We start from the raw sequence: 20,826 nt of genomic DNA, 5'->3' as shown, positions 1-20,826 counted from the left end.
GAGATTTTCGGATTTGGAGGATTTGTGACAATTGTTAAGAGTTTTTTGAATTTTGCGGCTTTTGAGTGTTCTTAGAGAGAGAAAGATCAAATTGTAGAGCAGTGCTCTTAATTATAGTACCGCATAAATCATTTCAGAAGATCAAATTGTAGAGAGAGAATTGATATCTTTGTGAACTGGGCTGGTCTACAATTAAATGAGCCCAAATCAATTATTGACCCAATATTTCTTTCTCTCTCTACTTCCCTTTTAAACGACGTCGTCCCATTCTGCAGATTTAACCGCCACCAGCGTCCTTTTTTCCACACAGCCAATTAACAGCCACCGGCGACGCCGCCGTTGCCTCCACCGGAACCGCCGTGGGTCATGACGCGGTGATATCGAAAATTTCGCTTTTCAGGGTCTCCAATAAAAGGTGAAACAGTTAATCCGATGGACTTGCAGAAACTCTTAAAAGCAGCTGTCAATGCGAAAAACCTCAAATTTGGCAAAACAATTCACGCCCATCTTATTGTTTCCAGTCAGTTTTCTCGAGACCGCGTGATCGAGAGGAACTCCGTGATCAATCTCTACTCGAAATGCGGCGACATGTCGAGTGCCCGCCAGCTGTTCGATAAAATGAGGAAGAAGAACATTGTCTCTTGGGGTAGCATAATGGCTGGGTATTTACATCATGGGCGTGCTTCCGAGGTTATAGAGCTGTGTAGGAACATGTTTACAGAGGATAAATTGTGTCCGAACCGGTATATATTAGCAACGGTTCTTTCGTCTTGTTCGCATTGCGGGTTGCTGGATGAGGGCAAACAGTGTCATGGGTACGGGTTGAAATCTGGGCTGATTTTTCACCAGTACGTTAAGAACGCGCTTGTGTATATGTACTCGATGTGTTCTGATATCAAAGAAGCTATTTCGGTTCTGAATTCTCCTCCAAGATCGGACATTTGTACCTACAATTCCGTGCTGAATGGGATCTTGGTTCATGGCGACCTAACAGAAGCGTGGTACGTTTTGCACAGAATGATGGTGGAATGTAAATACGATGCGTGGGATATTATAACTTGTGTTAATCTTTTCGGAATTTGTGGCCGCCTTAAAGATTTAATTTTGGGAAAGCAAGTCCACTGCAGAGTGATCAAGACTGGTGTTGATTGTAATCTGTTTGTAGGTAGTGCTACAGTAGATATGTATGGAAAATCCGGTGAAATCTCGTACATGCGAAAAGTTTTCGATTCTTTGCAAACTAAAAACGAGGTCACTTGGACGGCGATACTGACTGCTTATTTACACAATGAATTCTTCGAAGAAGCACTCAAACAATTTCTCCAAATGGACCTCGAAAGAGTCGTACCGAACGAGTACACATTCGCGGTGCTTTTGAACTCGTGTGCGGGTATTTCAGCCCTTGGTTACGGTAATTCATTACACGCGCGTCTTGAGAAAATAGGGATGAAGGATGACACTGTTGTTGCCAATGCCTTGATCCACATGTGTCTGAGATGTGGTCTGATAGAAGAAGCTAATATTTTATTCAGAAATACATCGCATCGCGATGTAATATCTTGGAATTTGATGATATCCGGTTACTCATTTCACGGGCTAGGCGAAGAAGCATTGAATGTATTTCAAGAAATGTTAGTTGCGAAACAAAAACCGAGTTACGTAACCTTTGTCGGGGTTCTCTCTGCATGTGGCTTCACTGGAAGAATAGACGAAGGGTTCCATTATTTGAATAATACGATGAGAGAATTCGGGATCGAACCTGGATTAGAACACTACACATGCATAGTCGGGCTTCTTGGTAGGGCAGGTAAGCTAAACGAAGCAATGGATTTCATGGGATCGAATCCAATCAAATGGGACGTAGTTGCATGGAGAACTTTGCTCAATGCATGTAATGTCCATCAAGATTACCTTTTAGGAAATAGGGTTGCGAAAATTGTGCTGAATATGAACCCAAACGATGTAGGTACTTGTATTCTGATGTCGAATATGCACGCAAAATCAAAGAGATGGGATAAAGTTGTGGGCTTACGTAAATTTATTCGAGAAAGGAATATAAAGAAAGAGCCCGGATTGAGCTGGACGGAAATGAAGAACGATACGCATGTCTTTGCTTCGGATGATAATGTGCATGCAGAGTCGGTTCAGATACGTAATAAGGTGAGGGAAATGTTGTCTGAAATTAGGGCTTTGGGTTATGTTCCAGATGTTTTTTCGGAGTTGCATGATGTGGAGGAGGAGCAGAAAGAAGATGGGCTTAGTTATCATAGTGAGAAGTTGGCTATAGCTTATGCTCTTATGAAAACGCCTCCTTTGGCGCCTATACGTGTGATGAAGAATCTGAGAATGTGCGATGATTGTCACTCTGCTGCTAAATACATCTCGAAGCTTACAAATAGAACGATTGTTGTTCGAGATGTTAATCGCTTTCACAGTTTTAAAGATGGCGTATGTTCGTGTGCTGATTACTGGTAAAAATTATAGTCTAATCTCGTCGTAAGATTGGAGAGGAAGGGGCACAATTGTCCACTTATAACTGATGGTGTGGATATGTTGTATCAAGCAATTTAACACCACCGAAATCTTCGGGGGTTGTTCAAAAAAAAAATCTCGTCTTCAAGACTCGACCAGGCAAACGAAAGGTAGTGAAAAAAAAAATGCATAAAATGAGAAAAAAAAATAATATAGGTGCTATATATTTATTGTCTCGTGTTGAAATAAAGTTGTTTACTTTGACTGATTTCCAGTGGCTGCCTCGTAATTATCTCAGAAAAGCAACATACTGCTCCGGAATTGTTTGAAGGTCGAAGAAAGGATGAGGTTGGCTATGTCTTGAATATTTCGTGTAGTAGGACAATTTTACATTAAATTACCAGCAAAAAGTTGAACTGTTTTTTTCATGCAATTTTGATTCATGCTGAATGTTACCATGATGTAAGTTAGTTATTTCATTGTTAATGCTCTGTAATAACATAGCATTTTTTTTCCTATCTTTTCGTCAGATGAAACATGGATTCACATGCTCTCTTGGAGGAAGATTCACTACACGTGGATACTCCTGATTGGCTAATGTTCTTCTAAAGCAGTGTCCAACTCTCTGTTAGTTAGTTGATTAATGAATTTCACGACTTTTGGTCAATGTTTTACTCGTTTTACATATTTAGTGTTAGAACTGTTCTTCGTTGTTGATCGCTCGTGTATGTTACATCACATTTCCTTCAATATATTGTGTTATTCTTCGTGTCATAAGTTATCTCCTGATAATCGGACAAAAATTGTTCGAGTGACGAAAATCAGTAGTGTATACGTACGTATGTGACATTTCCAACATTACCCATATTTCACATTTGTAACAGGATTTAAATTTAAAAAATTAAAAGGAAAAACAAACATTATTAAGAACCTCCAATCAAACCTTAAAACATAATCTCAAGTTAAATACAAAACTACAAAATTGGTTCAGCCACAAATATTCATATTATAGTTCGAAGACGAAGAAACCCAAAGACAAAATTTCAAGAATGGAAGTAATACTAGAAACGAAATAAAGTAGTTGATCTATTTCTCGTATGGTATCACTGCCCTTTTCACTGATCTCCAGGCAAAGATTTGATGATATCCGAGTCACCTGAAATTATTACAAGAATTTTAAGTTATTATATCGCTCAAGACAATGAATGAAATATAAATAAACAAAAAAAAATGAAAACTTAAATAATTATATGCCATACCTGGGTCGACAATGCTGAGGCATGAAACACGGAAATACTTCCCGCATGCTGTTCCAAGATCAACATTGTCTACACACGGCAAACGAGATTAGATTAGTACAAGGAAACTCTCTGCATATATAGTCAAATATCGAAACAACAAACAACTTCGATTATTTCAAACAGTTGAGATAATGGTTCCAAGTTACAAAATGAAAGCAAATCGAGGCATCTAATCGTTAAACATACTTTACTACATTAACTAAGATTCCGGTTTCGGGTTCGGTTCTATCTTATTTTTAAGTGAAAAAATAATTTGGGTCGAAAAAACATGTATAGAAACTGAAGATATTTTTGATAAAAGCCGGAAATTTAAATAAGAAGCAATGTACTACCCTTAACCTAGTTTTTCCATCACAAATGCTCACTAAGAATCGTAAGACATCAAAACCCAACACCATAGAGCAAAAAACTATGTGCATTAACCAAATCAAAACAATCTACATCCAACCAATACAAGTATACGACATATGAGTTATACTAAGAGATCAAGCGACAATCAAAATCGGAACCAGTAAATCGAATCCAGCAATATAACAAACGGGGAAATACGATATGATTAAATACGGATAAAATATAAAAATACTCACTTCCACTGTAATGGTGGACACCAACTTTAGCAAGCATGGCGTAGTACTCGATCTCGGACTTCCTCAACGGCGGGCAGTTGTTCGATATCAAAATCAACTTACCTGTCACATTCATTTACCCAAACACATCAAACTAATTTTTTTCTTAAAAATAATAAATTAAAAACAAACAAATCAAGAATTTGAACCCTAAAAAAATTTAAAAAAAAAAAAAAAGAAACCTTTGGAGCTCCTGAGGGTTTTGAGAACAGTCTTGTAACCAAGAGTGTATTTTCCACTCTTCATCACAAGAGCCAACCTGTTGTTGATACTCTCATGGGTCTTCTTCTGCAATTTTTTTTTTTTTTCCAATAAAGTTAATAATAAAAATCAAATTTCATTTACAATTGTATATACATTAATTTAAATAAAAAAAAGCTAATAATAATACAGCACGAAATGCACGAACGCATATGCATATGAAAACTTTTAGAGAGAGAAAGAGAAGCAAGAAAAAATGTACCGTCTTCTTGCCGGCGGTCACCATTGTCGAGGATTGAGAAAAGCTGCGGCCGAGGGCAGACGATTCACGATGGGGAGAAGGGGAAATTTGATAGGGTGTGATTTGGGGATTTATTGCTAGGGTTTATAGTGTGACTTGTTTGGGTTGGGCTCTGCATTTTAAATGGGCTTTTTGTTTGATTGGAATTATTTAAGCCCAAATTATTTTCAAGGGTTGATTACTTTTGGAATTTTGGAATGTATTTTTTAAAGCTAATTTCACTTACATCCCTCCACTAATACATATCACACTTACCTCCCATATGTTTTTTAAACCTTCAATTTAGAGGTGTGATTGGCAAAAATTTTGAGCTTGAGCTCGAGCTGGAGCTCATCAAACTTTCATTTTTCTGATCTCAACGTTAAATCCGTTTAATTTTTTTTATATTAATATTATTATTTTTTATTATTGTAATTGATTCGTATCATAATAAATAAATAAAAATTGTTAATTTTGTTAATTTTATTTTTCATTCAAATATTGTTTATTTGTGTCAAATTTTACCACTTAGTGTTGGGACATATCGTAAAACAGGATTAAAAAAGACAATATTAATGTGGTTCGGGTACAGTTGTACCCTATCCACGATGATTCGCAAAATTGAATTTTCACAATTATTGTTCTACAAACATAATACTAGAACTTAAACAATAAACTAAAGACTCTTTCATCTTTGACGTCGTTCTTGTGCAACATCCAAAACTAGTGACTTCAATTATGCTAGGCTTCTCCTCTCCGCACGGTTGAACTCCCTTCAACGTTGAATCATTTCAATAGGCCAACCAACCTCCTCCCAAGATCTTTTAACTCCATCCCCAAATAACCGATTTTTTTTTTTTTTTTTTTTTTGCATAGAAAAGGAAAAGTTTAATCTTCTTGAATAAACTCCATGTATGAAGCAAAATAAAAACGATAACATAAATATTTTCTCTGAACAATTTCCTCGATAAAGACCCCTAAATTATAATTGAACCCCACTATAACTATAATTATTACTACTTATCCCCTTGGTATTTTTGTCTAAAAAATGAACCATTTTATAAGGTTAGGTATGCAGGGGTAAAATAGGGATATGTTAAGGAATATTTCACGAAATCTAAAAGATTATGTTCAATTTGACACCGTAAGGATGGATTGTAAGATTGTTATAAAGCATAGGGAGTTGGATGTAATTACTCATAAAAGAGTGCTGTCTTTGTAATTACACTATACCTACTATCGGTTTTCATTTTTCGATTTTCAATTGCATTTCCATTTTGGGTTTGGTTTTGGCTACCAATTCAGTTCAGCTCGATTTTAACTGACATTAGGTTCACATTTTTCTTTTGTAAGTAAAATTGTCATTAAACGAAATAGAAATTACAATAGTCAAAAACAGGAAAACCTCCATCACACAAACAATTAGAGTTTCTTTTGGCCATAAGGCCCAAAATTTCTTGATGTCATCGATAAGCACACGAACATTCCAAACCAATATGCATGAGATTGTAGTGATGAAGAGTAATGCAACCACTTTTCTCTTTCATCCAACAAAGTCACTACAACACTTGCCTAGGTAAAAATCAAGTCATTATTCCTAAAAATTATTCTAACATAACAATGTAGTACACATTCTTCAAACCATTTGAGAATAATATCTAATGAATAGATACTATATAATCACCTTACACCATGGATTCATGTCTATTGCCGATTGAATATGGTCGGAAGTCGACTTACGACGGAAATCTTAATTGTAATTTGGCTTCGGACTTGACATGGAGAATGGAGGGGCTAAGACTTTTTTGTGAAGAAGATGAATTATGAAGAGTAAAGAGTGGTGGACCGGTGAGAAAGTATTTATGCATACCATCTAGGCCACATCGTTTCAATATTCTATCGGTTTCAATTTTTATTTATCTGCACCATACATGAACCAATATTTTCAATTTTTTCATAACAAAATACCATACCTACGGTTTTTTAAGTCAGGACAATTTTATATGGCTCGTTTTTTTAGGGTTTTGTTCGAATTTTAAATTTTCGATATTATTGCTCACATCTGATTGTATCCCAACGTCACACATTTAAAAATTCCACGGGCAATGCTTCAAAAATAATATGCCTACATATGAGTGGTTTTTAAGCTTTTACAAGAGTTGGTCATTTAATAACAACTGAAACAAGACTTACATATATCTATGTCAATATACAAAAAATGTTGTTTTCGATTGATGCACATGCATTTAAAACAATTAATAAATAGGGATAATTTGACAAAACTCCCTCACTACACAAGTCTCATTACAGTAAGCCCAATTTTATTTTACATTTTTAAGATAAATCCAAAACAACTTTTATTAATTAATAACACTTAATTATCACCATTGTACCCCTAACTAAGAAATAATTTATATTTAAATTATAATTAAAAGTAGGGGTGCAAGTTGGAACGGAAATTCCAATTTCCGCCGATTCCGATCCGAAAAGTTCCGATTTTGGAACAACTTTTTTCATTCCGACTTCCGAAATTCCGATTTCCGAATTTTTCCGATTTTTTTGGATTGGAATTGGAATTATATAAAATAAATTTGGAATTTCCGATTTCCGATCCGATTTGATTTCCGAAATTATTTCCGAAAAATTCCGATTTTTTTCCGAAAATACACCTATAAATAATAAATATTATACAATATTTATTTTTCCGAAAAATACACCTATAAATTTTGTTTTAGGATTTTGACATAATGAATTATTGTTAGAAGTTTTATTAGATACTATGTTGTCTTCACTTTTATTTATTTTTTCAACTAAATTTTAGTAGTTATTAGTTTTACTTTTATCGACGTGAACGTTTTTAGTTTTGGAAAATTGTGAACATTTTAGAAAATTTTCGCTATGTTTTGAAAATTTTAAGCTAATGTGATTTCCGATTTTTTTCCGAAATTCCGAAATTTCCGGGCCTTTTGGAATTGGAATTAATTTTTAGATTCCGAAAATTTTGGAATTGGAATTGGAACTGATTTTGTACTTCCGAAACGTTTTGGAAATTTTCCGAAAAGGCTAATTCCGATCCGATCCATCCGACTTTCACCCCTAATTAAAAGATATATAATATATTTTACATATATTATATACGTAGCTCTATCTCTCTTGCACACACGCGCGCGCGCGCGCACACACACACACACACACGCACACACACAACACATGCACACACACACACACAACATCCATTATATTTCACAAGTTTCTTCATTGTTGTGGGGTTGAAAAAAACAGAGATTCACATACACAATTGATAAAATAGAGAGAGAGATTCAAATTACAATTAATAAAATAGAGAGATTCAAATACACAGTTCAAAAGCACAAGTTTCTCCATTGTTGTGGCGTCAAAAAACAGAGATTAAAATCCGTGGGGCAGGACCATGCGCGACTATTCAGGGAAACGCCATTAGTACATAAACCAATCTTCTCACAAACGAATGGAATTCGACATGTATCTATAGACCAAACAAACTCGTGTTTTTGTGCAACCCCTGAGAATCTACTAATGATGAGTCCCAATTTATCAAGAAGTCAAATTGTAATTACAAAGTGGTTTTCATTAATTACGGTGTGGATTTTCGTAATGAAATTCGTTAATTATACAGTGGTTTTCGTTAATTACAGAGTGGTTTTCATTAATTATTAAGTGGTTTTGTTAATTGATAAGTTTTTAGTGAATTTTTGTAATGGAATTTGTTAACTACATAGTGATTTTCGTTAATTACATAGTGGTTTTCATTAATTACATAGTGGATTACGTTAATAGTAATGTGGATTATGCTTATTTCATAGTAACTTTTACTTTAATTTCATAGTGATTTTCGATAAATTTAGTGGTTTTCGATGTGTATGTACTGGATTTCAATTTTATTTTTAAATATGAACCATTTAAAAAAGTGAAATTGAAAAAAAAAACCATTTTTTTGTTTTAAATTGATATAAAAAATTTTTTTTAAAAAAATAAAGCGAAATGGCGTGACATGGAGATAATTGGGGGATTGTGTGGGGAGAAAATAGGGGAATTTGCATAACTACCAAAAAATAATCATGGATTTTTTAAAATAATATAATATGGTAATTTTTAGTATTTAAAAAAAAAAATCCTTAAACCGAAATGGGGAGATAATTGGGGGATTGTGTGGGGGAGAAAATAGGGGGATTTGCATAACTACCAAAAAAAATAATTGATTTTTTAAAATAATATAATATGATAATTTTTAGTAATATTAATTAGGGGCATTTTGGATAATTCCATACATTTGGATTTATAACAAATATCAATTAAAAAAAATGAATTTATCAAGAAGTCAAAATTAAACGAGGGTGTTTGTCATATAACCCCTAATAAATATGCATATGAGTCATAGGAGAAAATATATAAAATAACTAAAAAAACCCTTCTTATTAATTGTCCCTCAATTATTTATTTTCAACTAATTAAACGTAATAACTATCAATCAACCCTCACTAGGAGTTGATACTTAGCCATTAGTAGAGGTCTAGGGTTTCGAATCATAACCCCTCCCATGATTTCCTAATTTGTAATAAGAATTGAATTTCTTAAAAAAAAAATCTCTCCGTTCTCTATTAAGTGTCGTTTTTTGCTTTGCACAAGGATTAAGAAACTCATTAATGTGTCTTGGTTTTAGGTAAAATATATTAGAAAGACTAAAATAACCTTGATTATTTAATAATGTGATAAAAGAGAGTTAATACTTATAGTTGAATTAATAAGGTTAAAACAGGAAAAAAAACATTTAATGCAGTATTGAAAATCTAAAGTGACAGATAATATGGAACAAAAATATTTAAAAAAAAAAGACAGTTATTATAGAACAGTGTGAGTAAAAAGTTAAACGCAAGAACTAGGGCATAATAGTAAGAAATTCAAAACTACCTTTTAAAAATAGTAAGAAAACTATTAAATTATATTTTTTGTCCATGTCGTTACTCGTGATAAATGATAAAATTCGTAAACCTAACATCTACTGTTAGAATTGAGGCTAGAGTTCGAATTCCGCCTTCCTCCCTTATTTCTCCAATTTGTAACAAGACTTGAATTCTCAAAAAAAAAAGGAAAAAAAAATCCCTTGAAATTCAAAGACTCGGAGTGAGTAGAAAATATAATTCAAAAGAACAGCCCACAATATATACCAAAATATCTCTATTTAATTACAAGGGAAAATTAGCAATAACCCCCTCATCTAGAAAATGTAGTTAACCAAAAAACCCCTCTAAAAAATAATTAGAGAAAACCCCTTTTAAGAACAACCCCCATTATATACCAAAATATATCTATTTAATTACAATGGAAAATTAGCAATAACCCCCTCATCTAGAAAATGTAATTAAGAAAAAAAACCCTCCTAAAAATAATTAGAGAAAACCCCTTTTGTTGTTAGTTTGGATAATTAATAAAGGTAATCTCCCAATTATGCACTTACTCTTAACCCTAAATTTTGACATATCATATTCCCCGTTGTTATTTCTTTTCTTTTCCTTTTCCCTCTTCTCTTCTCTCTTCTCTCTGATTTCTGCTCTCTTCTCTCGTTCTTTCTTCTCTCTCTTTTTTTTTTCTTCTCGATCTGCTTCTTCTCTTCTCGATCAGAATTCGGCCGACGCCGTTAAATACTACTCCGACGAACATTGGCCGACATATTGGGTGAAGAACTGCTACAACCATCATAATTGGACATATTGGGGGTAGAGCTCTAGCCGCGAAGGCTGGCGACGACGAGGTTTCGGCTCGACGATATGAAGACCCCGTCAAACAAGCTGTTGCCGATGCGGTTTTTTTTCTTAAACCGATTGATTTGTTTTTATTTTAAATTCATCATCTCCCTTAAAATTTGATTCTGAATACTCTGCAACATAATTTTTTTTGAGTAGAAATTGATGGAGTAATTAATTACTGTTTGTTTTATTATAATTTTATCTGTAGAAGAAATCACGTTTCCCAAACAACACGTATACTATTTGAGGATTTTCTACAACAACATGAATAGTGTGGTGTGGCGGCTGTGTGGTAACGATGCGGAGGCAGATTTTGGGTTTTTTGGTGGATCGGGCGGATAACGACATATAGAGAAATTCGTGCATGCTAGAATCTTAATCGACTATGTACATGTTCAATAGTCGATTAAGCTAATCGACTATGCTCTAGTAGTCGATTAAGGTTGATCAACTCTAGTGTTTTTTTTTTTTTATTCCAATTGTATAAATCAATTATAATGTTGGTATTTTTTTGTTTTTGTAAAATGTAGTTGATTTTGCTCTTTTTTGCAGTTGTAATTTGTTATTTTTATTAGCAGATTCTTAATCGACTATGCTCTGGTAGTAGATTAAGGTTGATCGACTCCAAATTTTTTTTTGAATTTTTTGTTTTGGATTCTAATTGTATAAATCAATTATAATGTTCTTATATTTTTTGTTTTTGTAAAATATAGTTGATTTTGCATTTTTTTTGCAGTTTTGATTTGTTATTTTTAGTAGCAAATTCTTAGTCGAATATGCTTCATCATAGTCAATTAATATACCGACATAGAAAAAAAAACAATTTTTTTTTAAAGAATTTCCTTAATCGACTATGAAGCATAGTCGATTAAGGCTAATCGACTATGCTTCATAGTCGATTAAGAAACTGATACAAAAAAGAAGGGGAAAAAACGGAAGGAAAAAAAAAACTGAAAAAAAAATTGCTGAGCGCGTGATCCAGTGATGATGTGGCGAGTAGGGAAAAAGTTGGAAAACATAATGGCTCAAAATGAGTGTGTGCTTTTCTCAAATGGAGAGAAATATTTTGGACCTCTCTCCATATGGCTAAAAATGAGTGTTGCTTTTCTCAAATGGAGAAAAATATTTTGGACCACTCTCCATTAAAAGAAGTAATGATGGGGTTTCCTCAAAGAACCCCTAATAACAAATAACAAGATATATTAAATTGTGAGGATTTTTTGTTTTATTTGAAAATAATTATTCTTAACTATAATTAAAAAAAATTATATTCAAAGAGAGGCAAATATAAATAAGATAAATTCATATATTGTTGTTATTTGTTGGTAATCGATGAATTATGTATCATTATAATTATAATTAAGGTAAATTACGGGTACTCCTAGGTGAACATTAAATAACTTACAAAACCCTATTGTATTGATAACTACAAATACTTTCTGAGCTATTTCTCCGTTTGATCTTTTATACTCCTTACGGAGTTATGAGTAACAAAATTTTGAAAATTTCATGTAATATTCATTATGAATTTACATATCTACCCCTAGGGATAAATGTAATATACCCGCAAGGAAGTAAATATAATATTTTATCTTACCTCAGGGTACACATAATTTACCTATAGTTTGTTTGTTTAATAAAATGATAATTTAGACAATTCATTCATTCTGTTAGAGTTTGTGTACGGGTTATTAGTTTCAGAGGGCAATTTATAATTATCAATACCATAAGAATTATAAGTTATTTAGTCTTACCTCAGGGCATGTGTGACTTACCTTGTATTTAAGAGGCAATTTGCTAAACATCCATTGGCGATAATTCTCCTTCAAATCAGGACATGCGGAATTTGACAATTTGAGAAAAGAAATTCTTTGTTCTTCACCTCGCTTTCATCCCGTCAAATTCATTTAACATCGCTTCACCCCATCAAATCCGTCTAACTCCGCTGAACTCCATAAGATCCGTCCAACTCCGCTTTACTCCATCAAATCTGCTCCATCCCTGCACTCCGCCGCTACCATTGTCGAAGCTCTACACACAGGCACACATACATAATCACACACGTACACAACCACATACACGCACACACATACATTTTTCTTATTCCACTTCCCTTTCACTGTAACCTAATAATTATGGAAATCAAAAAGGAAAAATATGAATAATTGTTTGGTGATGCCAGATGGTAATGTTGGTGAAGATATACGCACCAGAGATTTAAGTTTTTTTCCCTTCAATTTATATTAACTAAGCTGTACAAATAAGTTTTCTAGCCGTCTAACTTTATAGTAAAATTATATAAAATACGTGTTCTTTTCTAAATTTTTGGTCATTAATGTAACTAAAATCTCTAAATAAGTTATAAGTTGTCTATGTAAGCTGCGTATGCGTTGTGAGATATATCCATTCTTGTTTTAACTAAATTGTTGCCTATTCATATATAACTAAGGCATTGCTTATTAATATAACTAAGCTGTGCAAATCAGCGCGTCGCCGATACCTTAATTTTCCTAAGCAATTCCATTACAGAGAATCCAAAACTAGCGTCAGATCAACTCATAAAGACTGTTAGCATAATTGGCAAAATCCGCATATCCTTATAACTATAAAGAATATTTTTGAAGGCCTTTCAGCTAATTTCTATATGTAATATATATTTATTTATAGAAAAATAGTAGTATCAAATATAAAATCAAGGGGTAGTTTGGGAATATTATATATTTACTTCACTCCACTCCACACTATCAAAACTGAAATATAAAGAACACATTTATGCATACGCACATCAATCCAAACCTGCTGCGCTATTCCTCAACCACTTTTCATTACCATTATTAGCAAAAATGCTTCGATAAATAATAGAAAACAAACCAATTTCTTCAAAGCGGTCACCCACATTTCTTCTCTACTCGAAAATTAAATTAAATTAAATCCATGGAGAAAAAACCCACTTTTTTTGCTGCAATTCTAGTGCTCCTGTTTCTCGCCATTGATGCTTCTTCTGCTGCTTCGAAGAAGCCCATTTACTCATCGAAGCTGATTCACAGATTCTCCGGAGAAGCGAAGAATCTGTTGGGTTTGAGCGGCAAAACGGCGTCGTGGCCGGAGAAGAAGAGCTTCGTGCAAATGAGAGCGCTTCTGGGTAGTGATTTTCAGCGGCAGAGATTGAGGCTCGCCGCCCAGAATCAGACTTTCGCCGCCTCTCACGGCGGCGGACAGACTTTCAACTACGGCAATGACATGGGTTGGTATGTGTTTTTTTTTTAATTAATTAATTAATTTTTTTGGGGGTTTTATGATTTTTGAATTTTGAATTTTTAGTTTTGTTTTTGTTTTTTTTAGCAATGTGGTTTTTGTGATTTATGTTTATGTGTAATTTAATTTACTTACCCAAATTACACGTCTTAGTGTGTGTTTGTGTGTGTTTTTTTCTCTTTAATTTATGCTTTAATTGATGTTTGCTTTTTTGTCTAGTAATGCAAACATTATACAATGTACCGATTTTATTCTATTGTTTTTTTACGGAGACCCGAAAAAATGTTTCGTAGATCGGAAAAAGTCGGGTGCATGATATCGAAAGAAACGAAGAAAGCAAAAAAATGATGACAATATAGAAAAAAGTATGAACCATAATAGGCCCTCTCGTTTATGCCTTTCGACCTTTTTTCTTTTTGGGTGATGGCAAAGGTTGAAAAGAACTGAATCTAACTATGTAAGTAATACTATGGTATCAGATTCCGATTCCGATTCATTTCACTCATTGAATCTAACTATGTAATACTATGCTTCTTCTCTGAGAATCTTTTTTTTGTCGCTTACCAGATACGAAATATTGGTAGCCTTCGAAAAAGATTTGAGAAAATAAAAATAAAAATTATGATTTGTTATAAAAAAAAAAAACCAAATATATTGATGGCATAGTCGTGCTTATTTCCTACCGACATCTAACTCATGACTTGATTTCGTTTAGTGGCATTTCTCGAAAATGGGAGGTAGATTAATGTAAAGCAAAAAAGAAAACCGTATCGTCGTTTATCAGAGACGAAAGTCGGCCGTATAAAAACATTTGGAAAAAGTAACTTACGCCTCAATTTTTATTCAGGTGTGTTTTTTTGTTTCCAAAATAGTGACGTCGAGATTAAATTAAACCAAAAAAGAGATCTGTTGTCGTTTACCAGACGTGAAAGATTGTCTTTATAATATGACTCGGAGAAAGAAAAATAAGTGCTTCCTTTTTTCCAAGAGTCACGACCAATAAATTTTGTTTTTTTCAATCGTCTATAAATGCACTAAACGATAGAACAATTGATGAAGATATATGTGACGTAGTCATGTCGGCATGTATGATTTTTTGTCGTGTTTTTTGTTAGTTAGAATTTCCGTGGTTGGTTACAAAGTAATATAAATTAGTCGGCTTACCTATTACGAGATTGCTCGGTCAGCAGTCGACAATTGAATTCACTTGCATGAAACGTAAAAAAATATCGTCTTCTATTAATAACGCAATATTTAATGATTTGTGTGATGTTTTGTTTCCAGGTTACACTACGCATGGATCGATATCGGAACACCAAACAATTCTTTTCTCGTGGCATTGGATACCGGAAGTGATCTCTTTTGGCTTCCTTGTGATTGTATTGAATGTGCTCCACTTTCTTTAAGTTACTACAGCATGCTGGTATATAATCTATTTTATTCCACTAATCATTTTTTTTGGTAAATTACGGCCAACCCCTGAGGTAAGGTCAAATTACGAAAACACCCCTCTTGTTGGGTAGTTACAACCACCACCTCGACTATGATGAATCTTCTTACACGTTCACCCTTGCGGTGTCAAATTTAGTGGAATCTTCTAGATTATGTGGAATATTCTCCAGTTTGTACTCATTTTATCCCATTCGAGCTCCACATTTTGCAACGAGATGATCATGCTTGTAAATCTCAGATTGTGGTGATGTCAGAAAATCTAAAAGATTCTGATTAATTTTGACACCATAAGGGTGGACGTGTACGAAAATTTATAGTTGAGGGTGGTTGTAATACCCAAACATGAGGGTTTTTTCGTAATTTGACCTTACACCTCAGGGGTGGCCGTTATTTACCTTTTTGTTTTTTGTTGAAGACATCATTTTCTTTATGATTTTGCTTTACGTTATTGTTATGCTAAATGGTAATATCAACCGACAAAATAAAGGCTTTTGGTATATGTACATCGCGGATGAATACGCAAAACAATTATTTCTTTGAAGAGTATAAAAAATCGATCTCGTGGGCGTAAAAAAACGAGAACATTCTTTTAACAGTTAATACTCGAGTGATTGATTGGCAGGTGCTCCCTTATGCAGGAAAAAGAACTAGGGGAATATAGCCCGTCACGTTCAAACAGCAGCAAGATCATACCTTGTGGCCATGAATTGTGTGAACAAGGGTATAATTGTAAAAACCCATCGGCACATTGTCCGTATTCTGCGAATTATTTGTCTGAAGATACGTCGAGTTCTGGATTTCTTTTCGAGGATCAATTGCATTTGTCCTCTGTCGGAGGAAATAAACTGCAGAGATCGGTCCACGCCGCCGTACTGATAGGGTATATTTTTGTCTCATTGCATATATATATATATATATATATATATATATATATATATATATATATATATATATATATATATATATATATATATATATATATATATATATATATATATATATATATATATATATATATATATATTAGCATTGGAAGTTATACTAGAAAAAAAAATCATAAAAATCTAAACGGTACAAATTATTTAAAACCTTTGAAATTGACCAATTTTGGTGAACAAGGAAAAAAAGAAGCAATCTAATTTCATGAAAATGGTCGAAACAAAGTGTTAAAATGGTAATGGGGTGATGAAGAGTATAGTATATTGATTCCTTTTTCGGTTACTTATAATTAGTTAGTAAGATGTTCGGCTCTTTAGATCAAATCTTGTGTTAAATTTTTCAGATTATGTTATTATATGTGATTTGTCTAGGAGTGAAAGTCGGATGGAACGAATCGGAATTTGCCTTTTCGGAAAATTTCCAAAAAAAATCGGAAGTACAAAATCAATTCCAATTCCAAAATTTTCGGATAAAATTATCTTCTCTTTTTTAGTCACCCCCTACCAAATTAATCACATGGGGGGGGGGGGGGGGGGGAGGGGGATGTGCTACTAATTTAATAAAATAATAACATTTAATTGAGGGCTTCAATTTTTGTATCGGGCTTGAGTAAGTACGAAGTACTAGCCCTTCTATTTAGTCAGTAGAACTTTATTTACATTGGTAACCGAACGAGACCTGAACGCATTAATTGCAACATCAATAATCACGTTTTACCTAATTAACCATTACTAATCCATATGTTTTAATTTAATGATAAGGGCATAATAGGTAACGCAAAAAAGTTAAGCACAAAAATATTCAAATAAAATGTTTGTTTTTAAGTTTTAGTTTTGTTTCCTCGTTTGCAGTTGTGGTAGCAAACAAAGTGGCGAATATTTAAAAGGAATTGCACCAGACGGTCTTATGGGATTAGGTCCCGGCGAAATTTCCGTTCCAAGTTTGCTTTCAAAATCGGGACTTATTCCACACTCATTCTCGTTTTGCTACGACAAAAGTTACTCCGGTCGACTTTACTTTGGCGACGAGGGTCCCACATCTCAAAGCTCCACTTCTTTTTTACCATTAAAAGAAACTAGGTATTTCTGAGCCTAATCTAATTTCACATACTTATATATATATATATATATATATATATATATATATATATATATATATATATATATATATATATATATATATATATATATATATATATATATATATATATATATATATATATAAACAATTTTGGTTTTGATTTGTAGGGCTTACATTGTTGAAGTGGAAGGTTATTCTGTGGGGAGTTCTTCTCTAAAGGAAACGGGATACAAAGCGCAGGTTGATACCGGTTCATCGTTCACTTATCTTCCTACTGAGAGCTACGAACATGTTGCTTCTGAGGTCTTTAACTCTCTTTCGACCCCTAAATAGCTTTTAGCGCATCAATTTGGTCCAACTTTTTAATTCTCGTTTTTTGAAATATTTTGTTTTTTTCTATGTTCAGTTTCACAGGCAAGTTAATGCTACAAAGATAACGACGCAAAATTTCGAGAACTGTTACAAGGCTCGGTAAAGCTGCATTATTTTCTTGAACATTTTTCTTTATTTTTGTAATTGCTTTATCAGCTGATTGCGGCGTTTTTATTTTGTTACAGTTCGCTCAACGTAGAAAACATACCTAGCATGAAGCTCGTTTTCTCGACGAACCAAACCTTTGTAATTGAAAATCCCATGTTCCACATTGCAGATGATCAGGTGCGTATTCGTATTCTTGTTTCGTATTTCACATGCAATCGTTAAATGCTAATTTAATCTCCTTAGGCCTCGTTTGGTTGGGGAGATTATCCATGATTAACTGAATAATTGGACCTTGTTTGATGTTTGGTAAACCCAATAACTCCCCGGGTCAACCCAAACGAACCCTTAGAGTTTCTTTATTCATATCATTTTTTTCGATCGGAATTTAACACGATTTTTTTTATATATATACAGGGAGGTGTGTATTGCTTAGGCATACTACCTATAGATGGAGATATCGGCATCATTGGGCGTGAGTTCTCGTCTCTTGTGGATCTACGATTTTTCTTGCAATCCAAAATCGGGATGCTATATTATTATTTATTTATTTTTTATTTCAACAATAATTTTAATACCTAATATTCCGCAGAAAACTTTTTGATGGGTTACCGTTTGGTTTTCGATTGGGACAAAATGAAGCTGGGTTGGTCTACCTCCAATTGTAAGTCAAAATCTCGATTCTTGGTTGTTTTTTTTTTTTTTGAGAAATTCGAATCCAGTTACAAATTGGGGAAGTAATGTAGGGGCAGGATTCGAACACTAAATCCGGATTCTTGCATACTTCATTTTTCTTTCTACATTTAAACCTCTATAAATTAATGCGGTTGGGACTGGCAAAATTCTATTAATTTAGCGAAATATTAAATTATCGAGTTAATAATTTAGTACATTTTTACCGAGTCGGGACCGTAATAAATTATTATTTAAACGAGGTTATTATTTTATCGAGTCTTATTTTATCGAGGTTCTAATGTATTTTTGGCATTTAGCGTTCGCCAAATATAACGACTGGTATTGTTGCAATAAATTGATCAAAATATTTGAATGTACCAGGTGAAGATATCGACAACGGTGGGAAGTTTCACATAACACCGTCTCCGAGCGACAGCGAATCATCACCGTACCCTTTGCCAACAAACCAGCAACACCAAAACCCTAACGGGCACTCCGTTGCGCCAGCTGTCGCTGTTAGAGCTCCTCCAGAACCCTCCGCAGCAGCTTCTCCTATACTCGGACCGTATCACTCTCGTTTTATTATAAGTTATTTCCCGCTATTAATCTGGATTGCTTATATAGTATCGTCTTAAGTGGGCTCCGAGAATCCTTATACATATACTTATGCATATATATATATATATATGTAAATCCAGTTTCATTTCCGTAATCTTAATCATCGTTTCTATCTACCTTAGTCCATATCCCAGTTTCTTGATTCCATTGCATTATGAATCTGTAGACTTGACCATGGTTCAATAGGTGGTTAACGAGTTGGTTGACCGAGTCAATGGATTGTTGAGTTGGACTCTTGACCGGGTCCATGAGTAGATGGGCTGGTTAAGGGTCGAGTTTGACCCGACCCGTTTAACTGACTGTTCGAATAATGGCTTTTATGCGTCAATTTTTTTAGTCTTTTTAGGTTTTTAAATGGTCACGGTCTAATGATATAGTTACCAATCGACGATCACGATTAAGTGACCGTTAATTTAACGGCGTCGGTTTATTTATTTGGGTAAATTACACTTACACACCGGAGGTACGCTAAAGTAACTTTAAAATCCCTGTAGTATCGGTAATTACAATCATCCTCTTATAACATTGTTAGAAATCCTAACGGAATAATGCAATAGATAAATTATTCAGTTAGGGTTCTAATGGACTATTAGTTTCAGGCAATTGTCGAGACAACATAGAGTTAAAGGATGACATGACTCTCCTAATATTTCTTAAGTCATTATTTCATATAAGATTTATAAATTTTCATCTATGGTAGCAATGACGGCCCCACAGGAAATAAATATAGTGCACATTGGTCCGCAGGACATCAAATCTTGTCTCCGGTAATTGTTTCAGGGATGTGGCTGTAATTTCAAATAGCACAGGGACCATAAAGTTATTTTAATATACCTCATGGGTGTAAGTGTAATTTATCCTATTTTTTTTTTTCAGAATAAGAAAAAAGTTATGTTGATCTATATGGATGAGATGGTGGATGATTGGGACATGTATTTATTTTATTTTATTTTATTTTAGATAAGTGGTAAAAGTAGCATATAGGATTTGAATGAATAGTGTGATCCGAATCTTGATGGATCGAAGTGAAAGAAAAAAAAAGGGGGTCAAGTGATCCGATGCAAAGTGTTGGGACTTTTTTTTAGGTTGTGGCTGTGGATTTGCTTCTTTTTTTAATAAAGAAAATGGAATTTGATTCCTATACCTAATATTTTAAAGTATGGTACACATAATGCCTGCATGCATGTATTGACTAATTATTTGCCTCTTCATATCCAAAAATGTCAATAAGTATCTATTTGACATAAGTTGGTCATATAAAACACACAATTTCTCATGCTTGTGTAGTAGAGGTTAAATTGAAATGGAATTTTTGATTTCTGCATATTCTAATTCCAATAACCTTTTTTTTGGCAATGAAGGAACACACAATCAACTATATAGGCGCACTGAGTAAATCTACACTCTTATATAGTAGCTTGCAAAACATACGAGAGATGTAATTGCCAAAAAGTAATAATTTGAATCGAAATCGACGATAATTTTGGATTTCTTCTAATTTCAGATCCACCACAGTCCTTAAATTGGAAAAAGAAAAATTTAATCATACTAGAGTGCGCCAAGAAGTACTTGGTAATATGATTATTGGAGTAACAATACCTAATCGTGAGGATGCTCTATAATCGTTTCGATTGTTCGTTTCCTGGTATCTATGAGCGATCTATATA

General features: G+C 33.7%; 3 protein-coding genes across 4 annotated transcripts; 2 read left to right on the top strand and 1 right to left on the bottom strand.

The window, feature by feature from the left end:
* EMB2744 (Pentatricopeptide repeat (PPR) superfamily protein) lies at positions 1–3,107 on the top strand. Of its 2 annotated transcripts, none has more exons than XM_012974387.2 (3): positions 1–2,642; positions 2,748–2,820; positions 3,003–3,107. In XM_012974387.2, exon 1 carries the CDS (start codon positions 433–435, stop codon positions 2,473–2,475), a length of 2,043 nt encoding a protein of 680 aa, XP_012829841.2. In that variant the 5' UTR covers positions 1–432; the 3' UTR covers positions 2,476–2,642; positions 2,748–2,820; positions 3,003–3,107. The 2 variants fall into 2 exon arrangements, with proteins under 2 accessions (XP_012829841.2, XP_088671509.1); XM_088815383.1 differs by having other exon boundaries at positions 126–2,642; positions 2,771–2,820.
* A 287-nt stretch (positions 3,108–3,394) lies between these two features.
* On the bottom strand, positions 3,395–5,022 carry LOC105950995 (large ribosomal subunit protein eL30). Its single transcript, XM_012974388.2, has 5 exons — positions 4,863–5,022; positions 4,582–4,687; positions 4,361–4,462; positions 3,732–3,800; positions 3,395–3,628 (listed from the first exon to the last, which is right to left on the bottom strand). Exons 1-5 carry the CDS (start codon positions 4,884–4,886, stop codon positions 3,588–3,590), a joined length of 342 nt encoding a protein of 113 aa, XP_012829842.1. The 5' UTR covers positions 4,887–5,022; the 3' UTR covers positions 3,395–3,587.
* An 8,387-nt stretch (positions 5,023–13,409) lies between these two features.
* On the top strand, positions 13,410–19,275 carry LOC105951024 (aspartic proteinase-like protein 1). Its single transcript, XM_088815382.1, has 10 exons — positions 13,410–13,911; positions 15,203–15,341; positions 16,009–16,250; positions 17,161–17,388; positions 17,557–17,692; positions 17,796–17,860; positions 17,947–18,046; positions 18,284–18,341; positions 18,459–18,530; positions 18,923–19,275. Exons 1-10 carry the CDS (start codon positions 13,598–13,600, stop codon positions 19,174–19,176), a joined length of 1,608 nt encoding a protein of 535 aa, XP_088671508.1. The 5' UTR covers positions 13,410–13,597; the 3' UTR covers positions 19,177–19,275.
* Positions 19,276–20,826: the final 1,551 nt, after the last annotated feature.

The sequence above is a fragment of the Erythranthe guttata genome, chromosome 3, assembly GCF_056151865.1.
Source record: "Erythranthe guttata isolate IM_541 chromosome 3, IM_541, whole genome shotgun sequence".
Lineage (NCBI taxonomy): Eukaryota > Viridiplantae > Streptophyta > Magnoliopsida > Lamiales > Phrymaceae > Erythranthe > Erythranthe guttata.
Note: the sequence above shows the minus strand (reverse complement) of the source record. Positions and strands in the feature narration are given on the sequence as shown.

Excerpts from the sequence above, each read along its gene's own strand:
- EMB2744 (XM_012974387.2), top strand. The coding sequence starts at position 433 with ATGGACTTGCAGAAACTCTTAAAAGCAGCTGTCAATGCGAAAAACCTC.
- LOC105950995 (XM_012974388.2), bottom strand. The coding sequence starts at position 4,886 with ATGGTGACCGCCGGCAAGAAGACG. Across the intron at positions 4,688-4,862 it reads TGACCGCCGGCAAGAAGACG|AAGAAGACCCATGAGAGTAT; the intron begins GTACATTTTTTC and ends AAAAAATTGCAG. Across the intron at positions 4,463-4,581 it reads AACCCTCAGGAGCTCCAAAG|GTAAGTTGATTTTGATATCG; the intron begins GTTTCTTTTTTT and ends TGAATGTGACAG.
- LOC105951024 (XM_088815382.1), top strand. The coding sequence starts at position 13,598 with ATGGAGAAAAAACCCACTTTTTTTGCTGCAATTCTAGTGCTCCTGTTT. Across the intron at positions 18,047-18,283 it reads TCCACATTGCAGATGATCAG|GGAGGTGTGTATTGCTTAGG; the intron begins GTGCGTATTCGT and ends ATATATATACAG. Across the intron at positions 18,342-18,458 it reads AGATATCGGCATCATTGGGC|AAAACTTTTTGATGGGTTAC; the intron begins GTGAGTTCTCGT and ends AATATTCCGCAG.